We start from the raw sequence: 17581 nt of genomic DNA, 5'->3' as shown, positions 1-17581 counted from the left end.
GGGTTCCTGCCTCCCCAGGGAGACCTGGATGGAGTTCCTGGCTTAGGCCCCAGCTCACCTCTGGCCATTGTGGGACTTTCCGGGAGTGAGCCAGCAAATGAGAGCTTGCTCTCTGCCAATCATATGAATAAGTAATTTTTAAACACGGGCTAGAGTAGCCTTAAAAGAAAAATCTAGAGGAGGGGGACTTAGTGAATTCACAACGCCGTTGATTCTCTTACCGTTCTGTGTTGCCTCCCATTTGAGGAGGAATGAGTGGAGCCTCAGGCTGAGGGCAGAGCCTTGATATCTGAAGGGAGGAATATTCCACAGCCCCTGTGGTCCTTGAGGGAGCCACATTGCAGGAAGTGACTTGTCCGGATCACATGAGAGATTTAGGCCTGGGCTGGGACTGTTAACTCACTGTTTACTTAAGGCCCTCCATATTTGTTTAACAAATTCGTGGCCAAAACATGTGCCCAGATACACCTGTGTGTATGTGCCTATTCAGTGGGCGTGTCTACCTGAGAGGCCCTGCTCGGGTGACTGGCTCCCTAGCGCTCAGCAGTGTTCCCTAGGTCAATCCTGGGCTGGTCTGCTGGATAATGAAAGGACACAGGCTTGGGGAGAAACCCTGTGGCCAGGCTGGTGCTTGCCTGCGCGTTGCTTGTGTCTGGTGTTTACTCACTGTGGGAGGATCTCTGCTTGGTTCCCTCTCCCTTCATCCCTCCTTTTCACTGAGGACAGAAATAACATGTGTGTTGTATGCTGTTCCTGGTGGACAACCTAGCGCCTGGCGTCCTGTGATTGGAAATTTCTTACTGAAGAGGCTGTGGGCAAGAACTCAGAACCTGACAGTGGATCTTTGCTAGCATTGTGCGGCAGGGGTGTTAGCATATTTTGGCAGTAAGTTTCCCAATAATCTCAAGGCTGTGGATTAATTTAAAATGTGTCCAGCAGTGGCATAGAAAGGAGTGGTACTATTCTTGTAGTAATACTATTGTTAGAGAAAAGTGGAAGGTTTTTTTTTTCCCCTGCTCTATGAAAGTTTTGCTGTACTTCTTAGTTTACATTAATATTTGGTTCCTTCTCTTCACCTTAATTTTGTCTTACTGGATGTTAGCAAATTTAAACAATTGCTATATATTAGTGTCAGTAACTACCAAGAGTTGCAGAGTTAATTGTTTAACATGTTACAAAAGGGATCTAGTTAATCTAGTCATATTTCAGAACACTATTAAACTTATTTATTAGAGTGACAGAGGGAGAGAGCCATCAGTCCAGTCTTCTGGTTCACTCCCCAGATGCCCACAATAGCTGAGAGGCAGGAACCAAATCCAGGTCTCCCATGTGAGTGGCAGGAACTCAGTTACTTGAGCGTTCTAGCGGGAAGCTGGAGCCAGGACTTGAATGTATCAGTGTGATGTGGGATGGGCGTTTCTTTAAAGGCGAGGTCAGCTGTTTGTTAGCTTCCACAAGCCATATGGGAAGAGAAAGTTGGACGTTGGCTCTTGCCTTCCTGGTCTGTCTGCACGTGCTGGTGCCTGTGTTAGGCTTGTTATTAAGAAGTCCTTAGGTGGCTCACATGAACTGAGCTTTACATGGTGATGGGTCCCCTCTGTCACCTCTGTGGTTTTGGAATATACCTGGGATTTCTCTTTGGCTCTCCATTACTGTCCCTAAAGAACAGAGGGGAGTCTTCCTCCTTTTCATAAGGAAATAACTTTCACAACTGGAGTGAGAGAGCACTAACCAGCACAGTGGGTGTTGTGAATGAGCCAGTTGTAAAGAAGTACCCTGATTGCCAACTCTTGAAACAAAATAGTGTGATTATAGCAGTTCTTACCTTTGGAGCATCTGCCACGGGGCTCTTTGGATGCATCCCTTTGAGTCTGCACTATAGCCATGTAGGGGAAACTTGTTGTGTCTTGTAATTCAGGTACGAAAACTGAGGCTTGGAGAGGTTTAGGATCTTGCCCACAGGTGTCACACCAGGGCGTAGAGGCCAAGTGGGTGTCAGGCCCAGGACCATCAGATTACAGAGGCAGGATTTTCCACCTGTTGGGCCATTGTGATTCAGTGCTTTTGAAATAGTTTGAATTCAAATTTAAAGTGGTTTGAATTGTTGAATATGGTTTATTCTTTAAATCTTTCTGTAAATTTTTACTGACATGGAATTAATGTGATTATTTTCCAATTAGTTTGATAGTGTTTTATTTTCTAGGAATCAACAGGACTTCCAACTAACTATCTGATGAGTTTTAATTTACACATTAGATCTGCTCCAGGGTATGAGTGGTGAAATGTTGAAGTTTTGGGGTGATGTGGAATTCAGCAGAAAAATTTCTGTTCCTTCAGAGAAATTGGTTGTGGGAGATTTTTTGGTTTTTGCTTCCAAAATAAACATGTTTGAATTTTGACCCTAACTTAACTACATCTCCTAAACTGTTCAAAGAAGAGCCTGATGTCTTTACTTCTTCTAGAATGTGTTGGGCAACTATAGTCAGGTGGATAAGGAGTGAATGATAGTGATAATGCTAGTAATAAGTGCTGTGGAAGTAGCTACTGTGCACTGAATTTTAGTAATGGCCAGGTACCAAATACATAGTATTATATTACACAGTTTTCCATACATCTTACTAAGTAGATAGTGTTATTTTACAGATCAAAATAGTAAGACTTGGAAAATTAATTTGCCCAAGGTAATTTATAACGGATTGAGCCATATTTTGATGTTTTAACTCCAAAACCTATACTGATGAACGTTAGGTTTTATAGATTTTTAAAAGCATATGATCAGAATCATACTTTATGATTTTTGGTTGCTAAAGAAACATTCCTCTCTTTATTTCCAAAAACAAAACCAAGAAGCTTCTGAAAAGGAGCATTCAAGTAGGTAGATACCATCTAGGTTGGCATTTTGTCTTTTGTTTTGCTGTATTCAAAGACATTTTAAAGTATTGCTCAGCAGGCTTACATTTATCAAGATAATACATGTAAATATTGAAAAGCCAAATAGTGCTTTAACCCTTAGAGTAAAAAGTGTCGGTGTCTTCTGTAGCTCCTTTCTTTAACTAGAGACGACAGTTTCTACCTTTTTAAGCGGCTCTTCTTAAAGTGTTTACTTTCATGTTTCTATGTATGATAAAATTGCTGTTGATTTACACATAATCTTTTCACGTCCCTCCTTGTGAAACTTTGGCTGCCTTGTAAAGCACTTCAATCCAGTTCATCAGACAGACAAAAACTCTTAGGCGACGGCCGTTCCTTTTCCCCCCCAAAGTACTCGGTCTTGCTTTAATCTGGACTGGTTGCTTTTCCAGGCTGTCTTCCTGGGAGTCCCCCCCCCCCCCCCCCCCTTGATCCTTTTGATGGATCCTTTGGTTTCTCTAAGTTATTCTCTCATTTTGGTGGAACACGTGTCTATTCTTTTTTTTTCTTTTTCTTTTTTTTTTTTTTTTTGGTGAGGGAGGCAGAGAGAAACAGAAAGGGATAGATAGACATACACATATAGACAGACATACACACACAGACAGCGATAAGCGATAAACAGAGAAAGCTCTTGTTCTTTGTTTCACTTCCAAGTGCTGATGATGGCCAGGACTGGGCCAGGCTGAAGCCAGGAGCTGGGAACTCAATTCAGATCTGCTACTCTGATGATGGGAACCCAATTACTTGATCTGTCACCACTGCTTCGCAGGATCTGCAATAGCAAGAAGCTGGAATTGGGAGCTGGTGCTGGGACTCAAACCCAGACACTCTGCTATGTGGCATGGGTGGCCTGACTGGCATCTTACTTGCTAGGTCAAATGCCCACCCTACGCCTGTGTATTTTTTCATTAGGTTGTGGTCAAGGGCTGCAAGGGAAGTAATCCTTAAAACTTTAAATTTTTTTAATTTTAAAAATTTGAGAGGCTGAGAGAGAGAGAATTCCTGTCTGCTGGTGCTCTCCCCAAATGCCCACAACAGCCGAGGCTGGGCCAGTCCAAAACTAGGAGTCAGGTCAGGAAGTCAATCTAAGTCTCTGATGTGGGTCACAGGGACCTAACTACCGGAGTTATCACCTGCTGCCTCCTGGGGTGCATATTATCAGGAGTCTGGAATTGGGACTAGTGCCAGCTTCAACCCAGGCACTAATAATTTGAGTGTGGAATTCTGGGCCGGCAGTAATTTTCTCTGAGCACTGTGAAGTGCTTGCTCTGTTACCTCCCAGCTTCTGGCATTGCTGATGAAAATGCCCTGTGCCTTGTTGACCCCGTTTTGTCTTTGGGGAGATTTTAGGTTCTGTTCTTTGTCCTTAGTGTTCTGGAGTTTCACAGTCATCTACCCTACTGAGGGTCTCCGGTGAATGTTCACTGGAGCTTGTGACTGTGGAACTGGGTCCTGTTCTGGGGAATGTTGGTATAGCATTCATCTCTCTCTCATCCATGGCTTATTCATGAAACTGACCTGTAAACAGAATATTTTATACCCACTTGCCTGAAGCTGGAGTTCTGGAGGTAACTAAAGGAAGAGCACTGGGAGTTTAAGACTTCATGGTCCCTCTTCCCCTTCAGACGTATCTCACGTGGTGTCTCACGTGATATCTCATGTGAGTAGAGGGCCTAGTGATGCTTCTTAAAGACTTCCTGTAAATTCTCCTGAGAACTCCCTCACTTACAGAATTATCTTGTTCCTCCAATTTCCCAGTCGTTGCAGTGTTCTGTGCACAGGTTGGTTTGCTGTCTATTAGCACAAGACAAAGCAGAAAAGGCTGAATTCTGTTAGTTACCACTTGTCCACTTCCTTTACACCCCTCAGAGTGTCAGCATATCAGCGGCTTCTGTTTCTGCTTCCTCTTTCTTTGTTTTTTTTTTTTTTTTTTTTTTTTTTTTGTGGCTCTGCACCTTGTTTTCCTCTTCACTCTCCTTTTAGTTCCAGGTTGTGTTTCTTATGATCCATCATTAGCCTTGGAAGCTGCAAAGCAGTCACCAGCATGGATAATCTTCACACTACTGGCAAGTCTTTGCTTTGGATCCACATTTTAATGTCATTCTTGTGTCTGCTCTCTTTGAAAATAGCCCTCTTGTGGATTATAGTGTTTAGTGAATAAAAAAAAAAATACATTCTCCAGAAATACTTAGGAGAGACAAAACTGGAATAATGTGTGTTTAAAGTCTGCCTTTCTTGTTTTCCCCACATCTTAGGTAACCTCAAGACAGGACAGGCTAAGCGGAGTTCAGGACCAGGAGCTGCCCTAGGCTGATGGGTGGAGTTACCTGTGTGGGGCGGTGGCATGTGAATCTCTGGAGGGCTGGGCCAGGTGCTGTCCCCTCTTATGCTTTGTGGTGAGGGTTCAGGAGACACTAGAGGGGCCTGGGCAGGGGCAAACTAGACAGCAAGGTGTAGCTGTGGTGCAGCAAAGCTGAGGTGTGTCATCGAAGGGCAGGTGATTGCAGCTGTTTACAGACTTGTCTGTGCAGCGTCTTACTTTGACTGGTGTGGGAGTCTGGATTCTGTTCCATTCTGGTTATGGTTGAGATGGTGGAAGCTGATGAGGCAAATATTGCTCCCTGGGGTGGTGGTGACATCGGTGTGGTGAAAATGGAAGAGGCAGTAGATACCAAGTATACACATCTCTTTAAAGGAGATACAGAGCTTCTCTTGCACTCCAGTGGCTGCCACCTTGCTGTCTGCCAGATGGCAAAGTGTCTTAGCCTCAGTCCCCTAAGAAGATGCTGGTGAGTGTTGATACTATCATATCCAGGTGAAGATCCTACAAGGCCTTAGGAAGCCCCTAGTATCATGGGACTTTTATGTCCTCTTAGCTTGGAGACTGGAGTGCAAGTGCCTGGCCAGCAGGTACAAGTGACAAACTCAACACATTCCTTAGTGTGGGGCAGTCGTGGTTGGTTTTCCCCAGGGCATTTCTGCCCAGCAGCTTAAGTTCGGGCTTGCTTGAAACTTGTTCCTGTAGTATTCTCTGTTTCAGAACACTTGAGCCCTCAACTAGAAGTGCTGTCTTATCTTAAAAAGGAAACAGATAATAATAAATATGCCTTGCTGTTGACCCAGTAACCATTTGAATTAATCCAGTGAAGGGATGCTACACAAATAAAAGTGTTTCAAGTATTTTCTTTCTACCAATCCCCTATCCTTCAGTCGTATGAAATTGAACCCACATCAGAAGGTGTATCTTTTCTCTAACATGTTCTGTAGCAGTGTATCCCATTTTAATCCTTTTATGCTCAGGATGCTTTTCAACTTTAGTTGGTTCTAATGAACTATAATTCGGACTTTGTACTTGGCACATCACAGTTTGGCCACCTCCTGCCCCCTTCCTCAGCTGCTTGTCGTCTTTATCCTTTCTGAAGGCATTCCTGAAAGCATCTTTGCTGTTTGACTGTAGGCTGGCTGAGGCACGTCTTGAGGGCACCTGCCCCTGAGTTAATAGCCAGCTCATTTTCAAGGAGCTCTGGTTTCTTTTAGAGGAGTCTAGTGTTAGAGATAAAGATCTGGGCACAGAGAATGGGTAAGGTTGTCCTAAGGGTGACTAGAGATAGGCAAGGTGATAACAGACAAGAATCCGGTGTCACAGGCCTTGGTTTAACCCACTGGCCCTGATAACAGACAAGTGCTGCAGAAGAACCATGAGTTTTGTAGCTGATTCTGGTTGGTTTCTTTCTGACTTGTAATCTGATTTTCCCTTTCTCTAATAGTTTTGAACTTTTTTATATAGGCACATCCAAAATACGTGTATAATACTATCCTCTAGATGTGGACATTTGCATTTTTTTCCTTTCTGAATCTTCTTAAAAATATTTATTTATTTGAAAGCATTACAGAGGGGGATATATATATATATATTTGGAGAGAGAGAGAGATCTTCCATTAACTGGTTTACTCTTCAAATGACAGCAATGGCTGGGGCTGGGTAAGGTCAGAGCCAGGAGCTTCCTCTCAGGCTCCCACATGCAGTGGTCCAAGGACTTGGGCCATCTTCCGCTGCTTTCCCAGGTGCACTAGCAGGGAACGGGATTGGAAGTGGAGCAGCTGGGACTCCAACTGGTGCCTGTGTAGGATGCCTGCACTGCAGATGGTGGCTTAACTTGCTGCACAAGAGCACCAGCCCTCCTTTCTGAATCCTGACTTAAGTGGCCTAGGGTTGATTCCCAAGTCAGCTGTCTAATTTCTCCTGTTGGCATCTTTGAAGTGCCTACTACCTGAAAGGGAAACATACTCAGTCTCACCCTGAGGAGACACCAAAGAAAAGAGGAACAGTGTTTGGCAGTTGAGATGTTGAGCCATTCAATTAGTAGATAATAATCAGAGATAATAGCAACAGGCCTATATACAGTTGTTAGATTCTTAAAGGCCTTTGAATAAATGAAGTTGTTTTTTAATATCAATGTTAAATTTTTTCTGACATCTTGACCTAATAATGTTGAGAACCATTAGAAATTAAAACAACTTGACTTAATTATTTGAAAGGCAGAGTTATAGAGAAAGAGGGAGAGATAGATCTTCCATCTGCTGGTTCACTCCCCAAGTGGCCTCAACAGCCGGGGCTGGGCCAGGCCAAAGCCAGGAGCCTGAAACTCCATCCAGGTCTCCCACGGTGGGTGGCAGGGGCCCAAGCACTTGGGCCAGCTGCTGCTGCTTTCCCAGGTACATTAGCAGGGAGCTGGATTAGAAGTGGGGCAGCCGGTACTGCAGCCAGTGCTTGTGTGGGATGCCGGCGTCACAGGCCTTGGTTTAACTCACTGGCCCAGAATTAACAACTTGGTCAGAGCAGTTCAGTGTGCTCCTCTGGAAAGGTTTTTCCACATCTTGATATCATTCAGCTTTTCAAACCACCAGTTCCTAAGGAGCCAAAAGGTTTTTGGCAAGATTTCAGTCAGTTTTTGTATGTGTATTGTAACTAGGTAGCTCCTAATACTGTCTCAGGTAACTCTTGGCCTGTTCCTAACTAGCTGCTTTTTCACGTGAAGTATAAACTCAGAGTTCCTGTTATGGCTGTAGGAAATGACTTTATGAACACTCAGGATTTGGCACGAGTGTGTGCATGCTTTACCTTTTCTGTTTCATGTTCTGGGATAACAACCTCACTGCAGGGATGTGGTGCTGTCTGCAATGTTGGAGTGATTGTCCTTTTATTATTTTAAGAAACAGTGGAGAGACAGAGTAAACCAGTGATTAGAAGACTTCTTTCTCTCTCTGTCTCTCTCTCTGCCTTTCAAATAAAAATAAATAAATTAAGTAAGTAAATATTTATAAAGTACCTAAAAAAAACTGAAGTAGGAGGTGGGTGTTTGTGCTGGTGGTTAAGGTGCCTACAACCCGTATTAGAATACCTGAGTTTGATACTTGGCTCTGGTTCCTGACCTGTTTCCTGCTAATTCCAACCTAAGGAGACAGCAGTGATGGCTCAAGTAACTGTATCTCTGCCACCCACATGGGGAGGCCTGCGTTGAGTTCCTGCCTGCTAGCTTTGATCTGCCTAGCCCTGGCTATTGTATTTAGGGAATGAACCAGTGGATAGGACTTTTGTTGTGTGCCTTTCTACTACATTAAAAAACAAAAAACTGAAGTAGAAAAGAAAAGTGGCCTGTAGTCTTACCTTCCAAATAGTACTTACTTATTTAAAAAAAATGAGATGAAAACCATACATGCAAGTTGTTCCAGGCAAATTCAGACAGTACAGAAAGGAGTAACAGGACTGGTTGTCTCCCTTCTGTCACATACATGACATCGCCCCATTCCTCTCCCCGAGACACATGTCCTTAGTGGATTCTTGAGTCCTGTCAGAACACAGGTGTGAGGTGTGTATCGGCCTGGTGATCTGTGGGTGGCAGTGCTGCCTGCTAAGCAGGCCCCTGCGGTGGGGCATGTTTTTTTTGCGGTGTAAGTGGTGTTGCAGTGAATACCTGTACATATATGTTGGTGAACCTCTGCACATCTGTCAGTGAGGCACATTCCTAGTACTGGTGAGACTGCTGGGTCAAGTATTTGGACTTGGAGCATTTTGTTTGACTTTGTCAGATTCTTCTCCAGCGGGGCTGCTGCAAGCTTCCTTCCTTGCTGGGTGTCAGGGAGTGGCTTTTTGCCACCCATATAATAGGTAAAATTGTTTTGAATTTTGTGCATTGGAGAGAGAAATTGAATTTCTCCTTATAAGTTTGTGTTTTCTTGTGAATTACCAAGTACCTTTTGTTTATATGTAAGTGAAGAAAACCAGCTCATTGCTGCCATATGGTTATAGTTTTTTTCTCTAATTTGTTGCTAGTCTTTTTGACTGCTTTTGCTCTCCAAACAGAAGGTTTTTTATTATGTTTATTATATTTTTATTTTTTATTTGAGAGCGGGGGGGTGGGGGCCTGTCTGTTGGTTCACTCCCTTAAGGCCTACAATGGCCCTGTGGTAGTTTTTCTTTTTTCTTTTTTTTTTTTTTTTAAGATTTATTTATTTATTTGAAAGAGTTACACAGAGAGAGAAGGAGAGGCAGAGAGAGGTCTTCCATCTGCTGATTCACTCCCCAACTGGCTGCAAAGGCTGGAGCTGCGCTGATGTGAAGCCAGGAGCCAGGAACTTCCTCTGGGTCTTCCCACTCAGGTGCAGGGGCCCAAGGGCCTGGGCTGTCTTCTGCTTTCCCAGGCCATAGCAGAGAGCTGGATTGGAAGTGGAGCAGCCGGGACTCAAACCAGTGCCCATAAGGGATGCCAGCACTGCAGGTGGGGGCTTTACTGACTATGCCACAGTGGTGGCCCCAGCCTGTGTTAGTTTTTGATCACCTTCACTAAAATCCCTAAGAAGAAAACTTAGGAGGGTGAAGGTTTATTTGGGCTTATTTATTTTTTGTTTTATTTTTAAAATTTTTACTTATTTTCATTTTCTTTATTTGAAAGGCATAGAGAGGGAAGGAGATAGATCCTTAATGCCCATTTTGAGGAGACATTTGGAAAATGGCAGGTTGCTAGTGGGTGACTTGGCTTTGGGCCGTTCCTCAGCTGACACTGAAGGAGATGATGATTGCGACTTGGACTGGATGGGCCGTTCTCTTCCTGGGTGTGATTTTGAACCTGCCTGTTTTTCCTCCTGCAGGTGAAGAGATGGCGTTTGTGAAGAGCGGATGGCTGCTGCGACAGAGTGAGTACAGGACACTTGGTCTAGGGTGCATCTTGAGTGTTGCCTTGCAGCATATTCTTATTTCTGCTGCTGAAACAGATCTCACTGAAGAACAAGTAGTAAAGTCTTATTAATGGTGTTGCCAGGTTTCTCTGCTGGTTATTTTTAGAGCTCTGTGAACTGTATTTCTGCACCCATGGGACTCCTCCTTGGTTACCAAGTTGACAGCAACCAGGAAATGATGGCAGTGTGTGCTAGTTTCTCTTTCCCATCAGCGCGTTGTGTTAGTCATGGTGACCTCAGACTCCCCGTGGCTCTGACTGTGTTTGTTCTGTACCGGATGGAATTTCTGGTCCCTTTGGGTGTGGGAAGTGCCTGATCTGGGGTTGAGCTCTGACTCAGATTCTGCAATACCAGAGTCTTTGTATGTAATTATGTGGACGAAGACTTGACCTGAGGGCATGAGTTATTTAAACCCCAAACTTTTGAATCTCCAAAAGAATTATGGAGAAGAAACCCAGTTTTTCAGTTATGGGGTTGAGTTCCCCTTTGCTAGACTTAGCTCTTTGGGCCTGTTTTTCATATACCATCTGCTTATTTCTGAGGCTACCACTCCAAGTGGGATTCATATAGTGCATTTTTAAAAAGATATTTATTTGAGAGGCAGAATTATAGACAGAGGGGAGACAGAGAGAGGTCTTCCACCTGTGGTTCACTCCCCAAATGCCCGCAGTGGCCAGTGCTGGGCAGATCCAAAGCCAGGAGCCAGGAGCTTCCTCTGCATCTTCCACACTTTCCCAGGCATGTCAGCAGGGAGCTGGATCGGAAGTGGAGCAGCTGGGACTTGAACCAGTGCCCATAAGGAATGCTGGTGCTATAGGCGAAGGCTTAACCTATTAGGCCACAGTGCTGGCCCAGATTCATATAGTGTGTTGTAAAGCAGAAAGCACCAGTTCTGTTTATAATAGTCTCACCTTAACCACGGTTTTGCCCACTGTGGTTTCAGTTACCCTTGATTAACTGTGTTTTAAAATATTAAATGGAAAATTCCAGGAATTAATAATTCCTAAGTTTTAAATAACTTCTATCACAGCATTTTTTAAAAGAAAGATTTTATTTATTTGAGGGAGTTACAGAGAGAGAGAGACAAAGAGAAAAGTCTTCTATCCACTGGTTTGCTCCCCAAATGGCCGCAATGGCTGGAATTGGACTGCTCCGAAGCCAGCCAGGAGCCTCTTCCAGGTCTCTTACATGGGTCTGGGGGCCCAAGCCATCCCACCTTGCCTTCACAAGCTATAGCAGAGAGCTGGATCGGAAGAGAAGCAGCCAGGACTCCAATTGACGCCCATAGGGGATGCTGATGATGCAGGTGGAGGCTCAGCTCACCACGCCAATGCACCAGCCCCTACAGCATATGTTTTTTAAAGATACAGAGAGGCAGAGGCAGAGAGAGTGGGATAGGGAGGGAGAGGTCTTCTGTCCACTGGTTCGCTCTCCAGATGGCTGCAACAGCCAGAGCTGTGCCAATCCAAAGCCAGGAGTTTTCTTCCGCGTCTCCCATGTGGGCAGCATATTGCTTTAATCATTCTACTGTGTTATTAGTTTTGTTAATCTCTTACTATGCCTAATCTGTAAATTAAAGTTTCTCAAAGGGATGTATGTATGGGAAAACATGGAATGTCCTAGGTTTGGCATTACCCACAGTTGCACGTATCTGCAGGGGGCTGCCCAGTCTATCCCCTGCAGTCTTGAAGAAAGAGTGAGCAGATGATTCTTTTCCTCTGGAAAGAGCAGAGTTACGGGAAAGTGACTGCTACATCATTTACGATTCTAACAAAAATGGAACTGTAGTGCACACTGTTGCTTGTTTAGGAATATGAATGTGGTGTGTTTGAGGGATACCTTCAGAGCTTGACCAAAGCTGAGGCTAGCAGTGAAGAATCAGCTGCATACCTTCGATGCTATATACAAAATATTGTGTATGAAGCTTGCATGTGTTCCTTTTATGAGGATTTTGTGTGTGTATGTTCTTTGGTCCTCACAGTAGCTCCCTGAGGTAGGTGTTGTTAATTCTAGTTGCAGAAATGGGAATTCCATGAGACTGGGTGACCTGTCCAAGAGTATACCATAGGTGGGAAACCTACATACAGTCAGGGCTGATTCAGGCATTTGCACTATTTCTATGAGGGACAGGCCTTCATCTTGTCTGTGACTATGTTTCCTGACCAGGAGCTGAGCCGTGTGACTTCTCAGGGCCTGTGATGGTCCTGTACTGTTCAGATAGACGGAGCTGTTGTAATACTGCCTTTCAAAGAAGGCTGGCATCTTAGGGTATAGCTCCAGCGTCTGGTTCCCTGGTTTTGGGTTTGGTGGGCCTGGTCTCATCATGATCAGGGGCCACACAAAGACCTTGAAGACATGCCCTTTGCTGGTCTTTTGGTTTTCACCTTAGACCATGCCATGTGCTTGTTTTAGGGCAAGCTTTTGTTTATCTACCGCAGCTCATTGTAAACTCTGTCGAGAGTGACCCTTTTGACTGTTTTCTACTCCTCTGTGCCTGGGGTGGTGCTGAACACACAACTGTCTTTCAGATAAGTTGCACAGTTTTTTTCACTATTTCACAAGTGCATGTGCAGAAGACTTATTGCATAGCTAGCTCCATCTCCAGATGTGTATGTTGATTTTGAATTGCAGTAAAATGAGCTGAAATGTGTTAAATTCACCAGGTTGCAGAGCAGCCGAGACACATGTTGGTTACATGTAGGCACAGCAGTCCCCAGGACTCTTCCTGCCATTGGCCACAAAGACTACTGGGGTCTGGTTCTTAGTCTGTGGAAAGCTTTGATGGCAGGTGAAATATTTGGGCTGGACTCTCTGATCCAGTGATTCCACCTGTGTACATGACTTCAGTTGGTAGTTTCTCTGTGGCTTAGGCACTGCCAATCAAATGGGTGTGGGTTCACTTCCTGGTCAGTTTGGCAAGTGCCGTGGATGCTCCTTGCACTGAGGAGGGTGCCTGGTACTCTTAGGAACGCTGTATTGCCCTACTTTTGGTTGTCAGCAGTAGCAGGCATCAGAGCATAGACAGAGATCTGTGGAATCGAATTTGTGCTCTTTGGCCAGAGACAGGGTGGGATGCATAGGAACAAAAAATGCACCGTTAGTGTATGGAACTGGAAAGGGTGTAGGAGCGACTCCCCAGCTAAGCCTTCTGGTCCACAGCTGGGATCTCCCTTCTGTCGCATGAGGAAATCCCAGCTTTATAAAGCTAAGTGCCTGGTCCAGTATTACAGACGAAAGATGAACTCTTCCAGCTGACAGACCGTGTGAGGTGGTAGGTTGGGCATGGTGTAGAGGCAGGCCTAGGCCCAGTGTCCTGCTGCGCTCACTTCATTCAGTGTCTGGAGGGGAGGCCCCTCCTGTACTGTGGGCTTCCTGTGAGGGGAAGTGTTGCAAAAGAGTGTATGTGAGAGCTCTTAAGGAAGGACAAACCAAAATGCTTTCTCAAAAGAGCAAGGTATTGTGTTTATTTGAAACATGGACTTTACAGTTCAGCATTTTCTGATCAATCTGGCAAATGTAGATATTACTGGGAAAGTCTCAGGTTCAGTTTAGTTCTGTGTGGAGACTTAAATGTTAAGTTTTGTTAAACATTTTTTTTTTTTTTTTTTTTTTTTTTTTTTTTTTTTTTTTTTTTTTTTTTTTTTTTGACAGGCAGAGTGGACAGTGAGAGAGAGAGAGACAGAGAGAGAAAGGTCTTCCTTTGCCGTTGGTTCACCCTCCAATGGCCGCCGCTGCAGCCGGCGCACCGCGCTGATCCTGGCAGGAGCCAGGAGCCAGGTGCTTTTCCTGGTCTCCCATGGGGTGCAGGGCCCAAGCACCTGGGCCATCCTCCACTGCACTCCCTGGCCATAGCAGAGAGCTGGCCTGGAAGAGGGGCAACCGGGACAGAATCCGGCGCCCCAACCGGGACTAGAACCCGGTGTGCCGGCGCCGCAAGGTGGAGGATTAGCCTATTGAGCCACGGCGCCGGCTAAGTTTTGTTAAACATTTTTAAAAACCTAACTTTATTTTGTAAGTTTTGGGACTCTGACCTCAGTCACCCGCCCCTCCGTGTGCGTGGTGTGTGTGGCTGCACAAGCCGTCGTGCTCTGCTGCGCTCCCATCTTGGTGGACAGCCCTGTGCTTCTCCATGCAGCCGGGCTTAGAGGGCCAGGGGAGTTTCCTTTGTTTCTGCTGTGAATCAGAAGACAGCTTTCTTGCTCTTTTAGCTCACAGCCAATGTTTCCCACTTTTTTTTTCTTTCCAGGTACTATTTTAAAGCGTTGGAAGAAGAATTGGTTTGACCTGTGGTCAGATGGTCACCTAATCTATTATGATGACCAGACTCGGCAGAGTGTTGAAGATAAGGTCCACATGCCGGTGGACTGCATCAACATCCGTATGGGGCACGAGTGTCGGGGTAAGCTGGCCTGCCTTGGCCAACTCCTGTCATCTCCCTTTCCTGAATCTTGGTGGCAGCTGTGTCCTCTTCCCTGATCTGCTTTCACTAACAGACTGGAGAAGGGCTCCATCGGGGAGGGGTGGCCTCACTGGGCGCCCCGGGCACTTTGATCATGACCACATGGTTGGGGCATATCAGGGTTTTCTTGTTTGCTGGCCCATGTCTTGTGAAAGAGGAACAAAGTGCTATTAAGAAGCCCAAGAACAGTGCCACCATGGACACTTTGTGACATTTTGTTGATTTTGTGACTTAGATACTGACATCTGTTTGATGTTGATTCCAATTAATTTTTTTTCAAGATTTTTTAAATTAATTTATTTGATAGGCGCAATGACAAGATTTACTCTCCAAATGGTTGTGACAGCCAGGGATGGGCCAGGAACTGCATCTTGGTCGTCTGCATGGGTGGCAGTGGCCCAAGTACCTGGACCCTCTTCCTGCTTTCTGAAGCTTTGTATCAGGGCACTGGGTTGAAAGCAGAGCAGGCAGGGCTTGAGTCAACACTCCCGTATGGGGCGCTAGCTGTGCAAGGAGGCAGCTCAAGTTCTTGTGGCATGAGGCCAGCTGCTCCAGTTAATTTGTTAAATCTCACGATATTGTAGTGTCCTGGAATTACCCGTGTTCATACTTTAAAGAAATAGCTTTTGTGGAAGTCCTTTTAGCCACTCGTCTTCCCAGTCAGCCTGACTGCTTTCTTTCTTCCCTCCCTTCCCATATCCTCTCCTTCCCAATTTGAAAGGCACAGAGAGAGACAGAGATTGTCCGTCCACTGGTTCATTCCTCAGATGCCCACAACAGCCCAGGCTGGGCCACGCTAAAACTGAGAGCCTGAAATTCAGTCTGGGTCTCATGTGGAGGACAGAGGCCCAAGTACTTGTGCCATCGTGTATTGCCTCCAAGGCTGCGTATAAGCAAGAAGCTGGGATCAGAATTGGAGCTGGGACTCGAACCCAGGCAGTCTGATGGGGGATGCAGGCTCCCCAAGCAGTATTTTAACTGCTGCATCAAATGCCCACCGCCCATGGGTTGTTTCTTTGGTGGAGCACTTGGTTTATTGTCTAGTCCTTTGCTTAGGTGAGCTGTTAGGTTTCAGAATTTGTTAGAATAAATCCTTTAAAATACCTTTATTCTCATTTTTTGTAGACATCCAGCCTCCAGATGGGAAGGCAAAAGACTGCCTGCTGCAGATTGTTTGCCGAGATGGAAAAACGATCAGTCTTTGTGCGGAAAGCACAGATGATTGCTTGTAAGTTTTGATTTGTTGTGTATCTAATTGAGAAAGTGTTTTTGTTTAATTTCCAGTGATCAGGACAAAGAATGGGAGTGGAGTTTTCCTTCAGGCTACAGAGTAAGGGACTCAGCAGATGTGCGAGATGGACGCAGCAGGCTCTTTCAGGCTGACTCTTCCTTGGTGGGACTGCTGGACAGCTCCCATTGTGAAAGTGGCAGAAAGCGGTAGCAGTCACTCTGTGTTCTCGCTTTTCATTTTAGGGTCACACTGGGTCATGGACATAGCTGAGTGGTTTCCTAAGTTTTATTCTTTTCATACGAATGTCTGTTAGAAAATCATGGCATCCCTATTGTGTGACAGTTTCCTTTCTTGGGTGGTGGTTGCTCTCATTCTCTGTCTTAGGAGGTGGGATGGAGAAGAGCAGGAAGAGACCCCAACCTCATTTATCTTAACTGTGCCCTTCCACATAGGCATTGAGCTGGGTCAGAATCTTGAAGACATCGACTGGATGAAATTTGGGGAATAAACATGGGGTTTTCCTGTCTACTTTGTACCAGCACAGTTGAGTTAACTCCAGACATTATGTGAAACACCCATACTTACGTGGCATTGTCACAGAAGCTGGCAGACCTCTGTCAGTACCTGCCTCTGTGTGCACATCCATGCTCACCCTCGGTGTAATGTTCATTCTCTGTTGGACTCTAGGGATTATTTTAAATCCAAGTGTAGCTTCTGTTTTATACTCTACTGATTTACATCAGTGAATCTCAAATGGTACATTCTGGAAGAGATGTGACTTTCCTAAAGACTGCTGGAGAAATGGCCACATATCAAACTAATTTACTACTTTTATCAAGTGGTGCTCTATTAGTGCTATTTAATCATTTAATACACTATTTAATAATTTAGTGCTATTTAATATTTTATTATTGCACATTGAGCACTTCCTTGGCCTAAGCATTGAGCTAACTGCTTTACAGATGTTTAAGCCTCAAGATATCTACAAGGTGGGTACTGTCCTTGATAATAGAAATTGAGATGTAGAAATGTTCAGTTTTTTAGTGCTCCTGTAATGAGCTGCCACAGCTTAATGGTGTGAGGCAGTGCACATCAATTCTTACATTTCTGGAAATCAGAAGTTCAGTGTGAGCCTCCCTGGCCATGTTCTTCCTAGAGACTTGGGAGGAGAATCTGTTTCCCTGCTTTTCTTGCTTCTGGATGCCTCCTGCATTCCTTAGCTCCTGGCCCTTTCCTCCGTCTTCATAGCTGGCTGCAGTGGACTGAGTCTTCTCTTTGGTTTTCTATAGGCAGGAAAGGTTACCTGCTTTTAAGGACTTGGGGCTAGTTTGTCCCCCACCTGGATAGTTCATGCTAATCTCCCCATCTCAAGATGCTTAACTTTTTTTTTTTATTAAAGATTTATTTATTTATTTGAAAGAGTTACACAGAGATAGGAGAGGCAGAGAGAGAGAGAGAGAGGTCTTCCATCCAGTGGTTCACTTCCCAATTGGCTGCAGGGACTGGAGCTTCGCCAATCCGAAGCCAGGAGCCAGGGGCTTCTTCCAGGTCTCCCACATGACTTGGGCCATCTTCTGCTGCTTTCCCAGGCCATAGTAGAGAGCTGGATCAGAAGTGGAGCAGCTGGGTCTTGAACCAGTGCCCATATGGAATGCCAATGCTTCAGGCCAGGCATTAACCTGCTGTGCAACAGTGCTGGCCCTGGTACCTAACCTTAATTATAGCTGCAGAGTCCCTTTTCCAGT

The 17581-nt window shown here is 45.0% G+C and overlaps 2 protein-coding genes across 3 annotated transcripts in view; one reads left to right on the top strand and one right to left on the bottom strand.

Annotated features, from left to right (window-relative positions):
- Positions 1-242, bottom strand: part of FAM168B (family with sequence similarity 168 member B) — a 64100-nt gene extending 63858 nt beyond the window's left edge. The window contains exon 1 of the mRNA XM_017342782.3: positions 222-242. The gene's annotated coding sequence lies outside the window, so the exon portion shown is untranslated. The remainder of the gene's footprint in view (positions 1-221) is intronic.
- Positions 1-17581, top strand: part of PLEKHB2 (pleckstrin homology domain containing B2) — a 31199-nt gene that overhangs the window by 1031 nt on the left and 12587 nt on the right. For both annotated transcript variants that reach the window (XM_008258455.4, XM_002712323.5), the window contains exons 2-4: positions 10060-10104; positions 14393-14545; positions 15731-15833. In XM_008258455.4, coding sequence (XP_008256677.2) covers positions 10068-10104; positions 14393-14545; positions 15731-15833 — 293 coding nt within the window. In that variant the 5' untranslated portion in view covers positions 10060-10067. The remainder of the gene's footprint in view (positions 1-10059; positions 10105-14392; positions 14546-15730; positions 15834-17581) is intronic.

The sequence above is a fragment of the Oryctolagus cuniculus genome, chromosome 3 (assembly GCF_964237555.1).
Source record: "Oryctolagus cuniculus chromosome 3, mOryCun1.1, whole genome shotgun sequence".
Taxonomy (NCBI): Eukaryota; Metazoa; Chordata; class Mammalia; order Lagomorpha; family Leporidae; genus Oryctolagus; species Oryctolagus cuniculus.
Note: the sequence above shows the minus strand (reverse complement) of the source record. Positions and strands in the feature narration are given on the sequence as shown.